Source organism: Neolamprologus brichardi, chromosome 13 (genome assembly GCF_056152115.1).
Source record: "Neolamprologus brichardi isolate AB-2024 chromosome 13, ASM5615211v1, whole genome shotgun sequence".
In the NCBI taxonomy this organism is placed as follows: domain Eukaryota; kingdom Metazoa; phylum Chordata; class Actinopteri; order Cichliformes; family Cichlidae; genus Neolamprologus; species Neolamprologus brichardi.
The window spans coordinates 21,065,190-21,086,385 of record NC_142116.1 but is presented as its reverse complement, the minus strand read 5'-3'; the positions used below and the strand labels follow the sequence as shown (position 1 = coordinate 21,086,385).

The 21,196-nt window shown below is 38.9% G+C and overlaps 2 protein-coding genes and 1 pseudogene across 3 annotated transcripts; 2 read left to right on the top strand and 1 right to left on the bottom strand.

Annotated features, from left to right (window-relative positions):
- The first annotated feature begins 8,044 nt into the window (after positions 1 to 8,044).
- On the top strand, positions 8,045 to 11,816 carry LOC102793652 (glycine N-acyltransferase-like protein 3). Its single transcript, XM_087850306.1, has 5 exons — positions 8,045 to 9,955; positions 10,040 to 10,150; positions 10,235 to 10,343; positions 10,788 to 10,914; positions 10,995 to 11,816. The coding sequence occupies exons 1-5, from the start codon at positions 9,698 to 9,700 to the stop codon at positions 11,404 to 11,406; spliced, it is 1,017 nt and encodes a 338-aa protein (XP_087706432.1). The 5' UTR covers positions 8,045 to 9,697; the 3' UTR covers positions 11,407 to 11,816.
- Positions 10,653 to 13,333, bottom strand: LOC148099993 (mitochondrial genome maintenance exonuclease 1-like; annotated as a pseudogene). Its single transcript, XR_015719918.1, has 5 exons — positions 12,636 to 13,333; positions 12,315 to 12,543; positions 12,078 to 12,210; positions 11,837 to 11,967; positions 10,653 to 11,627 (listed from the first exon to the last, which is right to left on the bottom strand). The product of XR_015719918.1 is annotated as a mitochondrial genome maintenance exonuclease 1-like (transcript).
- Positions 13,334 to 13,847: 514 nt separating this feature from the next.
- Positions 13,848 to 19,520, top strand: LOC148099992 (sorting nexin-5-like). The gene is made up of 11 exons (XM_087850512.1): positions 13,848 to 13,937; positions 14,957 to 15,100; positions 15,259 to 15,369; positions 15,596 to 15,717; positions 15,868 to 15,991; positions 17,924 to 18,019; positions 18,127 to 18,232; positions 18,325 to 18,400; positions 18,494 to 18,533; positions 18,614 to 18,700; positions 19,341 to 19,520. The coding sequence occupies exons 1-11, from the start codon at positions 13,848 to 13,850 to the stop codon at positions 19,503 to 19,505; spliced, it is 1,161 nt and encodes a 386-aa protein (XP_087706638.1). The 3' UTR covers positions 19,506 to 19,520.
- Positions 19,521 to 21,196: the final 1,676 nt, after the last annotated feature.

The following is a 21,196-nucleotide window of genomic DNA, read 5'->3' as shown; positions in this document are numbered from 1 at the left end:
TCGTTTAATTAAGGTAAATACAACCATGTCACTGTTATAAAAAAGACACACAGCTCATCATCTTATAGTTCTAAAATCACTCTGTTGTTAATTCGTTAGTTAGATTAGCCGCTAGCATACGCACTGTGTTGGAGGCTTGTTGCTAGCTAGTTAGCGATGCTACACACCTGCTACTCTTAATAGTCTTCAACACTTTTTTTAATCCATTTTTAGACAGCGATGAGATCAGCTGCACACTCTACAGAGGCCCAGAGTTACTGTTAATATCAAAAATATAATGCTGTCCTTTGAGATTTTAACATAAGACTGAGTGTAATGGATCTAAAACTGTTTAAATCTTCAGAGCCCTCTACAGCCTAGTAACATGGAGACTTTAAAAACATCAGCAGAACGTTTCAGTAGTGTAGTCTAATTTGTTCTTTTCATTTAATAATAGAGTCCATATTATATCAACAGCTACATTCACCCTGGAGAGAAACTAGTGAGGGAGACCATCAGGACCAAGCTGGGTTTCTGGGTCCAGAGGTTTGGAGAAACTTCTTCCCTTTCTTTCATCACAGCTGTCCTGTGCCATAAGTTCTGTTGACCCGCTGTAAGAGGCATCATTTAAGAAACACCAGGAAGACTGAAGCTCATGGCATTGATCAAGCAGGACTCATGATCTTCACCAGCAGCTCCCTCACAGGGAAATCTTCAACACTCCTCCGTAGGAGTGCTGAAGGTGTAAAGACTGCAGGGGCGAGATGTTTATCCATCTCGCCCCAGGAGATGGATAAACATTTCATGAACACTGTGATGAGACCTTTGGTTTGTGTAATGTTATAAATACTCAGATACTCCCCAGAGGCTCTGGACTTTTACATAAAGATATTATATTCAGTCCTGTAGAAAGTTATATATTTAAAAATATGTGATCCTCTCTGGTTACTCTGGTATGAATAACTCTGAATCACTTTATGGTAAATAACACACTATGTGAAAAAAAAAAACTGAAAAAATTCCAGATGACAAGATTGTAGTTCAACATACAAGTAACGACCTTTGATTTTCATCAGGTTTTGTTTAATTGTGTTAGACAAAATCTCATATGCTCTTCATGCAGCTGAGTACATCAAGTGTCTAAAACGGAAGCTGTGCAGGTCTGAGATCAGCAGCTCTCTGAAACACCAAACTGAGGTCCTGTTAATGCTGATATATAGTGACACAGTTACATGAGTGATTAATCCTTTTGTTTTTTGTCTTTAACTTTATCAATAAAACAGCTGCAGCTTTCACTGACAGCACATGTGGTACTTTAACCTTTGTACTGTTTTCATCAGTTCATTTTGCAGTTAACAGGTGAACATGTTGGATGATCTGTCTGCTGTCACTCGATGGGGCTGAGGTCTGAATCTGAGTGCAGCTCCTGTAATCACAAAGACAACAGAACCATCAAACTCAGATATAAATTTTATCCCTCAATATTGAAATAAAGCTGATTTCTTTAGTAAATTCATTCACCTGCACAGCTAAACGAATCCTGACAGCCGAGTGCTCATTTTAGCTAGCTAGGTCTGAGGAGCTCGCTAGCTAAGGACGGTAGTTACGGATTAGCTTACAAACACGTTTAACTTACCGAAAAAGTGCAGCGGGGCCTCGGGTAGCCTCTGTCGGGTAGTCCAGTTTACTGAGGAACACCTCAGGCTGCCAGGTTAAAACACTCGGTCGTGTTTTCGTAGCGTAAACGTTGGGCGTCCTCTCAGAGCCTACGCTCTATTTGCTATTCGCGAACAGAGATACGCAAGTTTTTCCGTGACTGCAGCTGTCAGTCAAAGCTCTTATGATGACGTTTCACCCCAATTTAACATCACTTAACAGGAATTAGAATCAAACTTATGGGAAAGGAGACCCCTTGAACATCAATAAGCGTGATGAGAACTATTGAAAACAAAAGAAAGAATCTTTGGAAAAAAATTATCTAGGGAGAATTAATTTATTTTAGTCTGACACCAGTCCCATCCGCTAACATGGAGGAGGCGGGGTTTATGACCTATACTGCAGCCAGACACCAGGGGGCGATAGAGACGTTTTGGCTTCATTTTTGGGGAGCTGTCGAGTCATCCATGTTTTCTACAGTCAATGGGCAGAATGCTACAGGTATAGCTCTAAAGAATGTAGCGTCATAGGCAGTGTAGTCCGTGCTGCGGGGAGAATGGACTGCCATACCCGTTATGTGTCTGTGAGCGAGGGAGGGAGAAAAAGGAAAAGTACGAGCTGTCATCGAGCAAAAACGGGAGCTGGAAGCATGTAAATATAATAATAACCACTGCAGCCAAGAAGAGTGCCTGACTCGACAGTACACCGTGTTCGTGTTTTCCTCCAAAAACAATAAGTTCAGTTGGAGAAGCCTTTCAACCCCTCTCTCTGTCTCTCGCAAGCAAAGTTGACCCAGACAACAAAGTAAAGCTATTTTTTGGCTACGAGCCTGACACAGAACCCACCGTATTAGCCAGAGGTCCCTTTACTACGGGTCGGAGCCGCAGACCTTCAGTAACAGTGATAAATCACAGCAATAGTACATTCACGTAGTTGTAAACAGCATGATAATATATTAAGTAATCCAAAGTATTCAGAATACGTTACTCTCATTGAGTAACGTATTCTGAATACGTTACAGAATACATTTTGGGGCATGTATTCTGTAATCTGTAATGGAATGCATTTTAAAAGTAACCTTCCCAACACTGCTTGTGAATCATGATTCACGAGTCAGTAAAGTGATTCTCGAGTATTGAACGATTTGTTCACGAATCAAACATCACTAGTCTGGATCCAATAGGATCCACATCTGGATCTGAGTGAGTATGTGATTTCTTGGATTTTGCAACAAAAATGGATCTTGTTTTTGCTTGCCAAACTGCATTAAAAAAACCCAAAGAAACATAAAAAGCAACTTTCAAAGTTTTCGACGGTGGACTTCTTTTTCCTGCATACAAAATGTTACCTGAGTGCAGCGGCAGCTTGTAGATTTTTAATTGTTGGATGTTTGTTTGGTCAAACAAAAGGAATCACCACTACAAGTGCTTACAAGCAAACACCACAGGAGCCAAAAGATTAAATAAAAGAGATAAACGATTTTAAAAACTGATTGTAGACCACTATTGTACGGATTAACAAGACAGTCTGATACAGCTAATTGATTCCACACTAAAAGCCTGCTATGTCTCAGTATGAACAAGAACCACAATAGATTTCAGCTTATTCAGCCTGCAGTCACGAATGTCATGCCACTGTTGTCTTCAATGTGTCTTTTGTGTCCCTTTTCTCACACGTACACTCCCGGAGATGTGTCAGCAACTTCCCCTACTCCTCTGCTGTGCAAGAAGTCGTCCATTGTTGTGGTTGCCTGTTCCTTCATATGAGCTGATCCCTATATTTTAAACACCACTGAGATTAATAGTAAATGTGTCTCCAAAGTGCTTCATATCTTGCTGTAATTTATTCATACTTCACAGAAATATGTTCTCTTTCTTATTTGAATTACTGTAAAATTGTCAGCACACCCATTGTTTAACGTCAAATTTTCTGTTTAAATAATTCAAAATAAAAGTTTCATATTTCCGAGAAAGTGTTTCAGACATTCTTCAAGCTCTTGCGTTGGGTGAGCAGTATTACATTTTATACCAGGATTTTTTTTTCCCCAGAAATAATTGTGAAATAAACTCACTTTTTTTTCTGTAATCTTTTTTTTTCTTTTTAGGTATGCCTTGCCAGTAAAATGCTGGAATATTGAAAGGATAGCATCAAATCAGTTTCCTGTTCTCAGCTGACAGGAGTGACACCGGGTGTTTAAGCTGCTGCCGTCTGGCAGGAGGTTCAGGCTGCTGAGGTCCCGAACAAATAGACTCAAGGACAGCTTTTACAACAGGGCAATAGCCCTGATCAATGCAAATAGCTGACCTGACTGGCTACCTCCCTGGACTTTTTTAGGGGGGAGGTAACAATGTTTAAAACAATAACAATAATAATATTTATATTTATAACAAGGTGCAATAATAATTAATGTGCAATAATAACAGTGTGCAATACAAATACACTTCTTCTTTTTTTATTACTAAGTTAATATACTGTGTTGTGTTGTTTGTGTTGTGTTGTGATGTGTCATATCGTGTCGTGTTGTGTTATATGTTGTGCCGACGTAGGACAGTTTTCCAATTTCATTGTACTACTGTACTATGTATGACTGTGCAATGACAATAAAGAGTTATCTTATCTCATCTTCAAGAGTTGCGGTGGAGGATGCTTGGATGGGCATTCTCATCGGTCTCATTTATTTTTTTTTTAAAAAGCCTCTATTTTTTGGAAAGCATCCATTACAGCTGCAGGTTATACGGTGCAGGGCATTCTGTGTGATTGTGCAGAGAGGTGATCAGCAGGAGTCTGACCTCCTCACCTCCTCAGGACAGGAGACCAGCCTCCATTTTTATGCATCTTTTTACAGTAGTGACCTAATGATGGCTTAGGTCACTACTGTATATAGTAATAAGTGTTGTGTTTTTTTTCTAATGTACTAACGTGAAACCTGCGTGTCGAGCTTCTGTAGTGACCTGCTGGGGTATGTGACATAATCAGAGATCAATTAAATCCATCTAAGCTAAACTGACATAGCATATCTGGTAAATTCTGAATAACTGATAGAGGTCAGGCTTAAACATTTTGTTTTATTTTTGCTTACAATATTGTTCAAATATTTTAGAAATATAGAAATTAGATCCAATCTCACATCACTGCTGAAAATATGATCAGCCTTTGATGGAAGGAAGCCAAAGCACACTCAGAGAACAGTGAGTTACTATCGCACATACAGCACAGACCACCTAACACACACCTCAATGTCTGTTTGCAATGAGGTGTAAAGGGAGGAAAGAGTGTGTAACAAGGAAGAAGCTAAAACGCTTCTTAAACTGGTCAAACTGGAGAGCTGGCACAATCTGTAGAAAGTTGTAAAGAAAAAAAAAGGTTTTAAAATCCCTGTTTTCATAAAACCTTTCAACAACACTGAATTTTATGTGTTTTTTGTTCAGCTGTGTGTAGCAAACATCAGCCAACAACATGAAAGACACGGTGTTTGAAGTCCAGATGTTCTTCCAGTTTCGAGAGGCCATGCTATCTAAATTTCATGGAGTTCCATTTGACATGTAATTATTAACAGTTAAACGACAGTGTTGCAATATTTCTGTAATCCATTGAACCAGGGACGTGCGTGCGGAGTCCTGTCTGTTCCCCTCAACAATAATATTTAACTACTAATCACAGTTTTGCTAAATAAAAGGATCTGGCTTGCATCAGTCACATGATCACATTTAACCAATGATCGCCCTTGACGGCAGAACGCGCTGGTTACGAGCCGGGAACGAGCTCACAAAGAGCACGCGCATTTTTTGCGGTCCGGAGTTGTAGGAGAAACACAAACTAACTCAGAGACACAGACTGATGCGACAAAACCAGTAAGCAGGTGTACAGCGTACACTGTAGTGTATAGCACACAGGAGTATTAGCTTATTATGTACACGTTGGTAAGCTGTCTTGTTGCAACTGACAAACTGAAACAAACGAGCGTGCTGTGTGTGCAACAGCGTAACAAACATTACCTGTCCTTTTATTAACTGCACAAGTAGTGCTGGTCATAGCTGCTGGCTACCTGTGTAAGGCTGTCATGGGTCTGTAGCTCTGTCCACCGTTTTAGGGAACATATTTAGTTTTAAAGTATTTAGAACATATTTAGTTTTAAAGTAAGTTTCCGGGCTTTTCCTGCCTTTCTGGAGGGATTATATTTCACTAAAAAACGGTCTAATATGCATGTCCACATAATTATGCATTATTATAATTATAATATATTAAAAAACACACGCTGTATTTTAAATAACATACATTAAGAAGCAGATTATATTAGATTTATATTTTAAATAAGACAAAATTCTGGATCAGCACCATGATGCCCATAGTATACAGTATTCTGAAGAAGGTCTAAAACGTCACTGTGTGTGCGTGCATGTGTGTGTTTTATTTAGATGGATTTAAAAATATATATATTACTCATGATATAACATTGTCCAGACATGCCTGGTAAGGACATGAGGAGGAAACAGTAGGAGCTGTGTGAGGCTACTAAAGGCAGTGCTATAACATTTTTCTGTCCTCATTTTATTATAGATTAAGTGCAAGAGTTGTTAAGTGTGGATAATTAAATTATAGTTTATTACAATAGCAAGTTGTGCCTTGTTCTCAGATAGACAGCAAGTGGAGAGATATATATGAAATGATGGGATGGAAGGAAGAAGAGAAGTAAAGAGTGATTCACAGGCAGAGCCTAAATTATTTCTCAGTTTTTTGTTGCCTTATGGTTCCAAGTGCTGTCACCAATCTTTGCATTTTGTTATTATCTCATGACACTTGTTTAATCAGCTACCATCTCTCCTTTGGACTTTTTAATGTCTACAGTCTCAGATCAACACAGCCCTGCCCTCCAGCACTATCCACAGCAACCCCTCAACAGCAACATTGTACCCATCAGGTAAAACATCGGCTACGTTTGCTTTGCCTTGTTGCCCATATTAGATTCTTGATGAATGTGTGTTGTTGTTATTCAGCCTGGCTCAATGTGCCCCTTTTTAACTTTGAGCACCCGCCCCTTTAAACCTCTCTGCACGGGCCTGCATTGAACATGTTTAAAAATCAATCCTTGTATAGTTAATCTACAGACAAGCTCAACTCCTCAGCATAGTCAAAAAGTACACTGTGGGATGTTTCCACGGTGCACTGTAAAATGTAATATTGTGTTTAATTAAAAATATTAAATAGGCTGAACTCAATTTTTATCAATTTGTTATTAGAACTCAATTTAAATAAGTTACAAGTACTTTTTATGCAAAAACGCTGATAAACTCAATTTATTTGAGTTGTCTTAACTTAGAAAAACTAAATAAGCTGGAAGTTTTGCTTCTCAGTGCGGAAGGATGAAAGATGTGTTTTGAAAATACCACGTCACTACCGTCCTCCTCCCTCTCGGATCAGTCCGCATGTTCATGGTGCCAGCATTTGTTATGTAATATGTTGAGCAAACCTGGAGAAGTGTCAGCTCAAGATATTATTGTTGTCATTGCTGTTAATCTTTACCTGATACACTGGTAAGTAAATGTTTACTCTTATTCAAACTGATTTTGTGGCTGCTCTTAGTTTAGCACCAGGTTTATAATCTTGCTAGCTAGTTAGTGTTAGCCTAGCGTTGCTGCTGCGGCTGGGCTCATGTTACTTAAAAATTAACACAGCCTTAAAAACCTTACATAAAACTATGTCTGTGCAATTTTCTGTTGATTGTTTGAAATAAAAAAGTGAGATAAGAGCCCAGACAAAATTCTTCGGGAGGTGCAGCCGTTAGGGGTGTGGTGTGGTGTGGGGGTATTTTCAATCCATAGCCATAACTAACTAACTAACTAACTAACTAATTATATATATCATGTTTAACCTGAGTAGCAAAAGACCACAGGGGGTTGAAAACAATAAGCTAGGAATTAGCTGTGCTCGCGGACTCTATCAAGCCTTGACCTCCCGGTCAGCTATCGCGCTGGTGGATAACAGAGCTCTCCGAAAACGTGGAAGCACTTTTGCAAATATGTGATATTTTGATAAATTAAGTAGATATTTGAGCATTACACAGCTACATTCTCGCCTGAAAATATCTTAAAAGGTTATTTTGTGACCCAGAAAGGGTAGTCTGGGGAAAAGGAGGATCGCATTTGTCGGCTGCAGTTGTCGGGGCCTGTGCGCACTTGTAAGCACGACAAACAACAACAGTTTGGTCTGCATTTCTTGAAAGATCACATCCCCCAAACTTAGTTTAGAGGGTCTACACTGTATATAGTGAAGTCTGCAAGTTTTCTAACAGCAAAATTTGTTTTGTTCCCAAATCATTTTGCACATCATTAGAATGAAAGTCATTGGCCATGTTTGCATAACTCTTTTTAAAATGATGTCTTCATGACATTATTGTGTGTTGGGTGGTGGTCACGGCTATCCAGACTGACAATTGGGACATAGAATGTCACCTCTCCGGTGGAAGAGGTGACATTCTAAATTTGAGTCTGTTTTATACCAAATGCAGAAAAAATGTTTTAAGAAAGCAATTCAGTTCATGTTCCAAAAAATATGATTGTTTGCTTGCAGGACACCAGGAGAGATGAGTCCTCCGTCACAGATGGTGTGGTCAGTGAAGATGGTCGCCTGCAGGTTCAAGCTCATTGCATCTCCAACCCACATCCACTGCCACTGTACTTAAGGGAAGTTAAAGACTTTCTTCTGCACTTACATTTGGATCACCTCGATCCATGACAGTCATTCAGGCAGTAATGCCTGGACTGGAAACAAGCCATCCTTAAAATATTACAACATTCCAGCTCCTGTGTTGGAATGCAAAACAAATGTGTTGTTTAAATCAGAGACTGCACTTGTGACAGAACAACAAATATTTTATTTTGATTATATAAGTAATGTAAGTACAAAACAAACTTGTGGTAGGCCTAAACTTATTTTCAGAATAATTACATCTGAGACTTTATTTCATTGTAAGATTATAACAGTGATGGCAATATAATTGTTTGTTGTTCAGCAGAACAGTGTCCAGTATGTTGGCTGTTATACTTTGTTGTGTTTGGGCTGATTTTAACATCATTACAAAAAGTGTTGTTAATTATTTTTAATCATATTCAGGTTACCACAAATTGTTTTTTCATTTACTTGAACTTGAAATGTTTGTCAGTAGGTAAACAATTAGTATTGTACAGTCAGAAATATCAAGTTATTCTTAATACTGTAGACTTGCACTGTATAAGTTGTCCTAACAGTCATCTTAAGTAAGCTTTACTTAGTTTTATTGAGGCAACGAGTTTCCTTAATTTATTTGAGTTCTGGGAACTAACAAGGCTGTACAGTGTACTCAAAATGAGTAAGTTGCCCTAACTTGGTCATCTTACGTAAACTTGATCCAATTTTCTTGAGTTCTGGGAACAAATGAGCTTGTACAGAGTACCCAAAATAAATAAGTTGTCCTAATTTAGTCATTTTTAGCTAAGCTTTACTCAATTTTTTTGAGGCAACGAGTTTCCTCAATTTTTTTTGAGTTCTGGGAACTAATTAGATTTTACAGTGTGACCTCCAGACTGCTCAGTGGACAGGCCTAGTTCCTGTTCTGAGCTGTCACGTGTGGCACCCGGTGGGGTCTTTTTGCCCATCTACTTCAAGGTTTGATGTGTTCATGTTGTATAAAGTGACTGTAATGAGTTATTTGAATCATTTCTTTCTTCCAATCAGATCAAAGCAGGCTGGATATTCCCCTTTAACCTCAGGCATCAACAAGATAGCTGCTGCTCACTAGATGTTGGTGGTGTAGAATATTATATTTTTTTATTTGTTTATTTTTTATATATAACTTATATTGGTAATTGAAGTTAAACATAGACGGCTAGGGACATGGCATTTTAGGCTACACGTGCTTGGGAAAAAAAAAGTTAAAATCTGTGAATATTGTAAAAAAAAATTAAATTAAATAATGGCCAGTTTCTGTCATGGTGGAACATCACTCGTGTACCTAATAAAGCAAGTCGTGTACATTCAAAATATTTTTAAACGTCACAAATCTGAAAGTTAATCAACATCAGTTTCTATGTGGGGGCGGGGTTTTTTGTACCTCCTCTTCAACTTTAAGCCTCAAAAGTGCGAATCACAACCTCAGCCTTTAGAAACAATCCCAGCTAGCATTTCCATCGTCGTGGAGACCCCCGACTTCCGATCACTTCCGCGATTTACCGAACTGTACGCTTCATTTCTTCACGAGTGGGGAAAAATGGCTTTTGAATTGTCCGAAGATCAGTTAAAAACAGCGGAAAACGAGCTGAAGAAATATTTACCCATGTCGCAGCAGGTATGCACAGTTAAATCTGTTATATTGTTATTTCTACAAGGAGCTGAATGTACTGCAAATAACCAACTACTGAATTGATTTAAGGTTTACGGTTTCCTGGTGATCAGAAACAGAGTCAGATCCGACCCTGTACGGGTTTTAGTGGACAGGTGGCCAAAGTTCCGCGTCATTATGTGCAAACCACACGTTGAACAGGTACTGTCTGTGCAGGGGGGGCTTGCGTGCACACAATACATTGTTTAAATGCCAATACAGATCCCGTGTCTATTTTTCTTCCAGAAGAGTGACCTCTTCAAAGATGCACTGCTTTTTGCAACTGATGCTGCTGTTCTAGAGGAAATCCTCAGCAAGTCATCTGTTTTTGACTGGAGCAAGTACTTTTGTGTTGGTAATGGCAACAAGCTCTTATATTGTTTGCATTGTTACTGAATCAGTTCAAACTGCTTATTCGCTGGCTCCCACACTGCAGCCCTGCATATGGCCACTGAAGTCTATTACTGCAAGTGATTTTTCCATTAAATAATTAGACCAGCCAATGAAAAGTCATCCTAATTCCTAGTATTTATGTACTTCTACCTTCAAAGTGGAATTATATCTTTCAAAATGTTATTGTCTTTCATTGTGTTCAAAGTGTTATGGTATGTCATTTAGTGATAGAAAGATATGGCACTACAAAAAACAAAAAAATAAGAAAAATTTGGGACACATCTATGGTTAAACTTTGCACTTCTCATGTTGAGAGCAAGTTAATATTTAATCCTGCTTTAATAAATCATTTTCTCAGGACAAAAACAGGTTCACACATTTAAGGTTTTGATTACTTGTGTTAAAGGAACCAGTGTTTCCCACACTGAGATATTCAAAGCAGTGGCATCAGCAAAGGGTGTACCCTGTAAAAGACTGACAAAATTTTACTTGATGGCATTGGAAGATGTAGGCAGGCTTCCTTCTGTTGACAGGTATTATTTACACATACACATATTTAATCATAACTTTTACGTCCTGATAATAATACATGCTTTGCTCTGTTCCATGTCAGTTCAGGGATCTCAGTAAGCTCTCTTGATGAATCGCACATTGGCTTGGTGAACCAAACTTGGAAGTTTGGAAAGGATGATGTGGCCGTTGGGCTGATCCGCAACATGATTGCAAACTTCCCCTCCTGCTGCGTGCTGGATGCTGAAGGAAAGCCTGTGTCCTGGATTCTGACCTATCCATCATGCGCTTTTGGAATGCTTTACACGCTGCCAGAGCACAGAAGGAAAGGCTATGCCAAAATCCTGGTCAGCAGCTTGGCCAAGAGGAATCATGCACTGGGCTACCCAGTTTACTGCTTCATAGAAGAGGAGAACGCTGCGTCCTACAGGCTCTTTGCAAACTTGGGCTTCACTGAAGATCCCTCTTACAGGGAGACCTGGTTTAGAGTAAATGAATTTCAAATATTTCAATGAGGGACAGAGTAGAAGTAAAACAAAATTATGCTACACCTTTTTCTGTTAATAAGTTACAGTCACAACGTGAGCAAATTCTTTTAGAAAATAGTTGGAATAAATATAGTAGCTAGATTTATGGGTTAATAGCTCTTTTTTTGGCCCTCTTATTGCTCTGGAACATGCTTGATTTTTTCGTCTCTACAGCCTATCTCTTTTCTGCACTTGATGCACAACTGGATCTGAAACGAAGAAGGAAAAAACATGAAATTATTTGCACTATAAATGAGCATAAGAATGTAATTCAGTGCTTAACGTCCAGCATCCAGGCACAAACTCAATTAAACTTTTGGGGACATTCGTGATTTTTGTAACTAATTACTTCATATACATATATTGTAAAATTTATATACAATGTAATAAAATGACAAACTGCTCTTGACTGCTTTACCTTTGTTCTGTGAATTCTTCGAGTCGTAGCAGCCATGTTTTCCAGAACTCCAACATCAGCTCTGAGTTGAGCTGGTGAGCATGGGCAGGAGAGCCATCCTTGTATGCCACAACAATGAGTCCATTTTCAACCTGCAGCAGGAACAGATCAGCAGCACACAGTAATCACAAATATATATTTTGAACAGTGCAACCTTTGTGAAAAATACAAGCTAATCACATCATTTATTTTAGTAGATCACCTGGTACTTGTAGTTGGCATCACTGTTCAAAGCCCCAGCATAGGCCGCCACTTGAAGAGGGTTATCGTACGTGTTGCTTAGGAACGGTTTGGGTTTATCTGAAGTTTTCCAGTCAATAACACATAGTACACCCCTGCAGGAAAAAGTTTGAATGGGTCAAGTTAAGGAAATTAGTTTAAAAAAGATAAATAACTCAAGCCTGGTGTGGAAAAGAGGTCTGGAAATCAGTTTTTTCACCTGTAGCGAGCAACGCAATCCACAACTCCCAGGTAGTTCAATGTTTCATGCTGTACGGTGCTTTCTATAGCTCTCACCGCTCGGATGTCCTCCAGGATGTCAGAGACACTCTGCATGTATCCCTGTACCTCAGGTGGATACTCTGAAGGACTTCTATCCTTCCATGTTCCATGTGAAGTAAGAACATCCTCCAAGGCTGAATGGAAAAGCTTCCCTTGCCTAAATAAATCTGTTTTTAAAGTACAACAAAAAGACAGAGTCACTTTTTCATTTGATCTCACCACATTCACATTAAGATAACTCAAGTCTTTCATATCTTACTTTGGCTGTATTCTTTGAAGCCTTCCTCTCCAAGCTCCGCAATCATCTTCTTCCTCTCTGCCTCTCCAGGTAGAAGATCTGGTCTGGGGAGAGGGTCTGCTGAAGGATGCGGGTCACGCTCGGTACCAGAGACCTGCCTTGCCCTCTGTTCAACAAAATCCGAGCTGGAGGTACTGACTCTGGCTCTTCTGTTTCTATAGGCTCTTGACAGTCTAAGAATGGATGAAGGACTTTAGGTACCTTCGTCTTTGCGTTTGTAGGAGTCTGAGCTTTGACAACAGGTCCATAAATTTGGTCGTCTTCCGCTTGGAGGGTCTCCGGAGTTTGGGAACTGACCCTGGTCGACATGACGGACTTCACGAGAGAAGAGTAGCGCTCTGTGTCCACTGAACTGTACGGACTGCGTCTTTTTGACGATCGTAAACAATGATAAGCAGAAAAGTGGCTCACGGGGAGGGAGGTGCTTTGAGGTACAATGATGCCTCTGACGCATAAAACTCGTTTAAAAGTGAACATTTTTGGCGACTTTCACACAATTGGCCAAGAAGGCGATATCTTATTAGCTAAATTACTACAGGCAACTACAGCGGGCCCGAAGCTTCAAAGTATATTTAAGGATTTTGTATTTATTTTTCACCACCGGTGGTACTTGCCCCAACATGTTCTCATGTGACTCCAAACAAATCGGACAGTTTCTGAACGACGCGCCTTTTCGTTACACAATATCCCGTAGCTGGGAAATGGAGTTCCGAGCGGTGCTTTCAACGAATAAACTTACGACCTTATAAACTACGTTACCCATAATGTGCGGTGTAACATCAAAATACATCCGTCGAATTATTTACTCTGCCGCACAGTTGACTGAGCTGTTCTTTTACTTTTTTGTTCGTTAGTACACAACTGTCCGTTACTTAAAAATGTGTGACACTGTTTAAGTTATTGAGTTGTTTTCGTTCCACATAACGATAGCCTCCGGCTAACGCTAGCCAACAGTTTATTGACGAGACTGTCAGGAAGGGTATTTTAAAACTCCTGGTGGGGGTGGGGATTTTGTTTTCTAATAAAATTTGTTGCAGCGAACGGGTCTAAACATGCAACACATTGCGACAGAAAAGTCGCTTAGCCGGTGCTAAATTCTGACTCCCCCACTTCCTCCGCGTAATTCAACGCTTATAATAAAAAGACGGTCATTTTCGGCTAGGCACCAATGTCATGAATGTGGCGCTTCTGCTGTTTTTTGTGTCCAACAAACTGGTGTATTCAGCTGCTGTGCAGCACAAAGCTCAGTGGCATCGCAGTGTGGTCTGTATGTGAAGTTTTTTTTTTCCTGCTGTTTTGACAGATGCTAATTAAACCTCACAGTAACTGTGACAGATGTAGCTTGTGGTGCTGCTGAATCATACCATTTATGTCAGTCGAGTTAGACTGCAAAAAAATAAATAAAAATAAAAAATACCAAAGTAGCATTAAAACCTCATCACAAGTTGCAACAAAACCTGAGGAAATGCAGGAATTTTAGATGGCTATATCTTATAAACTGTCAGTAAAGTGTAACACGTCGCTTCGTCCAGCAAGACTGTAAATAATGAGATATGTTTACTCTTTATTTACCAAGGGTTTTTTTTAAGCTCAAGCAGGACTAGCGCATCTGGAGGCACAGTTCTGTACACTTGTCTTGAATCCCTGTGCATTTTAGATAAAATGTTTAGTTCTTTTTTAAAATTGATAATGTTTATAGATTGAGCTCAGTAGATTTCATAGTTGCTTTCATTCCGTTTGTATCTTAATTCCTTGTTGGGTGTTGAATCAGGATGAATGCTTTGGGCTCAGCACTGTATCTGCTTACAATATGCCTCAGAGATGTTTGTATATTGTGAAGTTGCAGCCACTGAGGATTTGTAGAAGTGCTTTAGTGGCAAGTTTTTACTGGTACTGTTGCAGTTGGGAAATATGAAACATGAGCAAATGAGATTGTTTGTGCCCTTTGCATAAAATATTTATATCCAATACAAAGAAATAGTCAGTGAAGTGACCCTAGAGTTATTGAGGTCTGTTGATTACCAAATCGAGCTGAAAGTATGTGTATTGGTAGATACATACGATTCTCTGTGGACACTTCTCGTTTTCCAAATGCAAAATCTCAGTCTTTTGATGAGTATTATTAAGCCATCTTTTAAAAATACAGGATTCAATAAGCTCTGCCTGTCTTATTGTCGAGCTACACAAACCAAACATCAGGGGTAATAAGTCAAAAATGGCAAGAACTGTTGAATATGTCCTAAAAGCAATGTTTAAAAACCAAATGACTTCACACTCAAAAGCAATGTGTTTATGTTTTTTGGTCTGTTATTTCTCCTCAGTTGCGCTCTGTGTCTGTGGACCTAAACCATGATGCCTCTCTTCTTATTGACATTCCCGATGCACTCTGTGAAAGAGACAAAGTCAAGTTTTCAGTTCATACAAAGGTAAAAAAAAAAAAAAAGGAAAAGAAAAGAATGTTTGTGTCTCAACAATGAGAAAGAATAACGTTTAAACTTAATCCTAGCCTTTAATCCCTTCTATAATAGTGTTTGCTGATATGTTGTCAGTAATATTTACAAAGTGCTATTAACTGTTTTCCCAGACCACACTGAGCTCTTTCCAGAAGCCGGATTTCTCTGTTCCCAGGCAGCATGAAGATTTCATCTGGTTACATGACACTCTGGTGGAGACGGAGGATTATGCTGGCCTAATAGTGCGTAGAACTATTTACAGAGATAGCTCACACCCAGAGACAGAAGCTGTTGATTTCACGGTTCAACTTAACTTTTAAATCGTTTGCACTCAGAAACCAACAGAAACCATAAACACAAAATTAAATTCCAAAAGTATAAAATAGACTTTGTTTTCTCTTTTTTGAAGCCTCACAACCATTTAACTATCAGTGAAAATTAATTTGTTTCCTGCTTCATTATTCACAGATTCCGCCAGCACCCCCGAAGCCTGACTTTGACAGCCCAAGAGACAAGATGCACAAACTGGGGGAAGGTGAAGCCACTATGACCAAAGAGGAGTACACTAAAATGAAACAGGAGCTGGAGGCGTGAGTGCGGCACTCAAATCAAAACACTGGATTTTGCTTTGTATCCTTTTATCTTCATGGCATGCTAGCTTTCTATTAGCAAGCTATGTAAAATATTGTCCACCTCACCAAAAATGTCCATGTAATATATTCTGTTTTGTATTTTTTTAGTGAATACCTGGCCGTCTTTAAGAAAACTGTCCAAGTGCATGAAATCTTCCTGCAGAGACTGTCTTCTCACCCTGTTTTAAGCAAAGACAGAAACTTCCAGATTTTCTTGGAGTATGACCAGGATGTGAGTTCCTCTTAGCGCTGACTTCCTTTCACGGGTTATTCGTTGGAAAGAGAGGAAGTAGAGTTTATGACACATGGTTTGCATCCTGCTGTGATAAGCAGACTTATCTGTGTGGTCTGTCAGTCGCTGCAGCCATAGAGTTCAGATAAGTGTTAAATATTCTGTATACAATTTTTAGAAATGTCTATGCAAAGTAATGAAATGTTGGTAGATTCACAAATAATACTAAAGTCTTGGGCTTGAACTATTGATTATTTAAGTAAACATGTAGTCTGTCCCATCAATTAATTGGATAAAAAATACTTCTGTCATTATTAATGAGGAATAACAAATAATCAAAAAAAATAACAATATCACTGCTCATTGGTTTTTATTTTAGAAATTGTAATTTTAATAGTACTTAATACAATTGAATTCATAAATAATTTTTTATATTTATGGTAATCTAAGTCTGTAGAATAATGTCATGTAACCCTTTAAGACCTACCATAGAACCAAGTCCGCCAGAGCTTATATTATATTTTTCCATGCTGTGGAGCCATTTTTGGGAGCATTTCAAGTTGATATACATCAATATAACCATTATAGCCCAAATTTTAATAATATGTCTGCATTAAGTGCATAGTAATTACATAAATTGCAAAAAAGTGCAATAAACTACAAAAAAATTGAAAATCGTTTTTGTTTTTTTAACATATATTTCTAGTTAGAGAAATTTAAGAGGCTTATCCCTCAAAACTGTAAATACAAAAAAGTTGCACAAAATAGTTTCCCACCACAGGAAATTTATTTTGAGTGTCTTCATAGTTTTATTTTTGAAATACACCAATTTTTATATACTGCAGGAAAAACGTAAATAAATATTATAATGCAAATTTGCAAAAAAGCAGCATATGCATCAAAATAAACTATTTCCAGCAGTACAATATGAGTCCTAAGCATCCCAGAAACGACACAGAAAGTCATAAAGTCAAACATAACTTTTAAAAACACCAGTATAGGCTCATGAGGCCTTGATGGTAAAAAAAAAAAAAAAACTACATTTCCGCGAAAATGACGTCACTTCCGGTTTCGGGCAGGTCATGGCGGACATGTGATAGTTCGTGCTGACGTCTATTCCACCGTAGGAAGTGTTACGAACAGCTGATCGGATCGGCAAAGCGTGTTTCTGGAATATTATGTTTTTGTTGCTGCAAGTGCTTTTTAATGCAGTTTTTGCAAAGCAAATGTGGAAGGAAACTGTGACCAAGGACAAGCTGATGGCATAAGATGTAAGTACAATTCCTCCGGTTTCATATGCAAAAAAAAATATTGCGCTAGCTTACATGGTTGCAGAGCTACCGGGATTTAAAAATGCTTATGCAAAACAGAGCGTGCCCGCTCCGACCGGTTTTAAAGGGTTAAGCCCTGAAACAAATATTGTGTAGTACACCCCATGCCCCCCCTTAGACACACCCCTGCTTGCTGCATGTATCGCTGTGATAGAAAGTAGGACAGCTGCCATCAGCCTTCAGCAGCTGCATAATTTAAACATCATGTCACACTAAGCTAACGGTTCACCTGCACACATACACTTTTACTTTAACTTCTGTAAATAAATCCTGTGTTAAACAAATGGCGGTGAATGGGGGCAGCTACAGCGTTCTCTTTTCTTTACACTGGAGCTTTGTTGAACAAGCAGTTTGATGAGGGACTCCCGCCAGCTTTTTCCTAATAAAGGTTTTAATGGGGAGTGCAGTGGTCGCTAACGATAACGGCTCCACTTCTGTTCTTCAACGTGTGTGTAGACTGCTCCATGTCAAACTACTTACATGGAACTCAATGAATCATTGCAGCCTTATTTCAGTCCTTATTTTCAAAGCATCATGTATAAAGTTCTCATAAATAAATTACAGAATTATTGATTACTGTGTTCAAATTCTGTCATTTTAGCTCAGTGTGAGGCGAAAAAATGCAAAGGAAATGTTTGGAGGATTCTTTAAAAACATGGTAAAGTCAGCTGATGAAGTCCTTATCTCAGGAGTAAAGGTGAGACTTATGCACAGTCAGCTTGCAGTTAATGTTGGATAGTGTCCCACGTGAAGCATTGTAGCCACTTCTTTAATGACTTTTGTGTCTTTCTGTTTCGCCTGCAGGAAGTTGATGACTTTTTTGAGCAGGAAAAAACCTTCTTGCTTGACTATTACAGCAAGATCAAAGATTCCACTGCCAAAGCAGAGAAAATGACCCGTGCACACAAAAGTATGTCATGTTTATCTTAGAGCATTTACTCGGTTCGGATGATTAAATTTATGTGTGTAATTTTCTACATTTTGATATTTCTCTTGTTACAGATATTGCAGATGATTATATTCACATTTCTGCCACTCTGAACAGTCTCACAGCTGATGATATGACAGCAAATAAGAAGTGAGTGCAACACGTGAAATATGTGTTATTACACAGATGTACAGCATGGCTCTGTGTGACATTGTAGTGATTTTTTTTCTTTTGTTCCCGCAGAAATCTTGAGAAGCTGTCAGACTTGTTTGAGAAGTTTAGAGTAAGTAGAGCTTTAACTAATAAGAAACAGTGACACTTACTCTGCTCTGGTTTAGTTTGAACATAATATTGTCTCTGCAGAAAGTGGAGGGAAGAGTGGCGTCTGACCAGGACCTAAAACTCACAGAGCTGCTGAGATACTACATGAGAGACATCCAAGCTGCTAAGGTGAGACTTGTTCATCTTCTGTCTTCACACAGCATGGACAGATTTATAACTATTGTGCCCAGTTGCTGTATCTATCACTCTATATACATTTAATGGCCACTTTATAAGGTGCAGCTGTTCAACTGCTCATTAATATTAACAAATAGCCATCTTGGCATTTACCGAAAACTGTGCTAAAAAGAGAAAATATCCCATGAGTGGGAATTCCCTGGGTGAATATTGCTTGGTAACCCAGAGAGTTACTCAGATAGTCTCTCCTTACAATTAAGATGCGCAGAAGAGCATCTCTGAATGCACAGCACATCAAACCTTAAAGCAAATGGGCAACAGCAGCAGAAAGCTACAGTGGGTGCCACTCATGTCACCTCAGAACAGGAAATTGAGGCTGCAGTTCACACAGGCTCACCGAATTGGTCAATAGATGACTGGAAAGTAGGCTGGTCTGATGAGCATAGCTCTTTTTAAAATGATGCTTTCATGACATTATTGTGTGTTGGGTGGTGGTCACGGCTATCCAGACTGACAATTGGGACGTTCTAAATTTGTCTAAATTTGAGTCTGTTTTATACCAAATGTAGAAAAAATGTTTTAAGAAAGCAATTCAGTTCATGTTCCAAAAAATATGATTGTTTGCTTGCAGGACACCAGGAGAGATGAGTCCTCCATCACAGATGGTGTGGTCAGTGAAGATGGTCGCCTGCAGGTTCAAGCTCATTGCATCTCCAACCCACATCCACTGCCACTGTACTTAAGGGAAATTAAAGACTTTCTTCTGCACTTACCTTTGGATCACCTCAATCCATGATAGTTATTCAGGCAGTAATGCCTGGACTGGAAACAAGCCATCCTTAAAATATTACAACATTCCAGCTCCTGTGTTGGAATGCAAAACAAATGTGTTGTTTAAATCAGAGACTGCACTTGTGACAGAACAACAAATATTTTATTTTGATTATATAAGTAATGTAAGTACAAAACAAACTTGTGGTAGGCCTAAACTTATTTTCAGAATAATTACATCTGAGACTTTATTTCATTGTAAGATTATAACAGTGATGGCAATATAATTGTTTGTTGTTCAGCAGAACAGTGTCCAGTATGTTGGCTGTTATACTTTGTTGTGTTTGGGCTGATTTTAACATCATTACAAAAAGTGTTGTTAATTATTTTTAATCATATTCAGGTTACCACAAATTGTTTTTTCATTTACTTGAACTTGAAATGTTTGTCAGTAGGTAAACAATTAGTATTGTACAGTCAGAAATATCAAGTTATTCTTAATACTGTAGACTTGCACTGTATAAGTTGTCCTAACAGTCATCTTAAGTAAGCTTTACTTAGTTTTATTGAGGCAACGAGTTTCCTTAATTTTTTTTTGAGTTCTGGGAACTAACAAGGCTGTACAGTGTACTCAAAATGAGTAAGTTGCCCTAACTTGGTCATCTTACGTAAACTTGATCCAATTTTCTTGAGTTCTGGGAACAAATGAGCTTGTACAGAGTACCCAAAATAAATAAGTTGTCCTAATTTAGTCATTTTTAGCTAAGCTTTACTCAATTTTTTTGAGGCAACGAGTTTCCTCAATTTTTTTTGAGATCAATTCAATTCAATTCAATTTTATTTATATAGCGCCAAATCACAACAAATGTCGCCTCAAGGCGCTTCATAGATACAGAGAAAAGCCCAACAATCATATGACCCCCTATGAGCAAGCACTTTGGCGACAGTGGGAAGGAAAAACTCCCTTTTAACAGGAAGAAACCTCCGGCAGAACCAGGCTCAGGGAGGGGCGGCCATCTGCTGCGACCGGTTGGGGTGAGAGAAGGAAGACAGGATAAAAGACATGCTGTGGAAGAGAGACAGAGATTAATAACAGATACGATTCAATACAGAGAGGTCTGTTAACACATAGTGAGTGAGAAAGGTGACTGGAAAGGAAAAACTCAATGCATCATGGGAGTCCCCCGGCAGCCTACATCTATTGCAGCATAACTAAGGGAGGATTCAGGGTCACCTGGTCCAGCCCTAACTATATGCTTTAGCAAAAAGGAAAGTTTTAAGCCTAATCTTAAAAGTAGAGATAGTGTCTGTCTCCCGAATCCAAACTGGAAGCTGGTTCCACAGAAGAGGGGCCTGAAAACTGAAGGCTCTCCCTCCCATTATACTTTTAAATACTTTAGGAACAACAAGTAGGCCTGCAGAGCGGGAGCGAAGTGCTCTAATAGGGTAATATGGTACTACAAGGTCATTAAGATAAGATGGGGCCTGATTATTTACGACCTTGTATGTGAGGAGCAGGATTTTGAATTCAATTCTGGATTTAACAGGAAGCCAATGAAGGGAAGCCAAAACAGGAGAAATATGCTCTCTCTTTCTAGTCCCTGTCAGTACTCTTGCTGCAGCATTTTGGATTAACTGAAGGCTTTTCAGTGAGTTTTTTGGACATCCTGATAATAATGAATTGCAGTAGTCCAGCCTGGAAGTAATAAATGCATG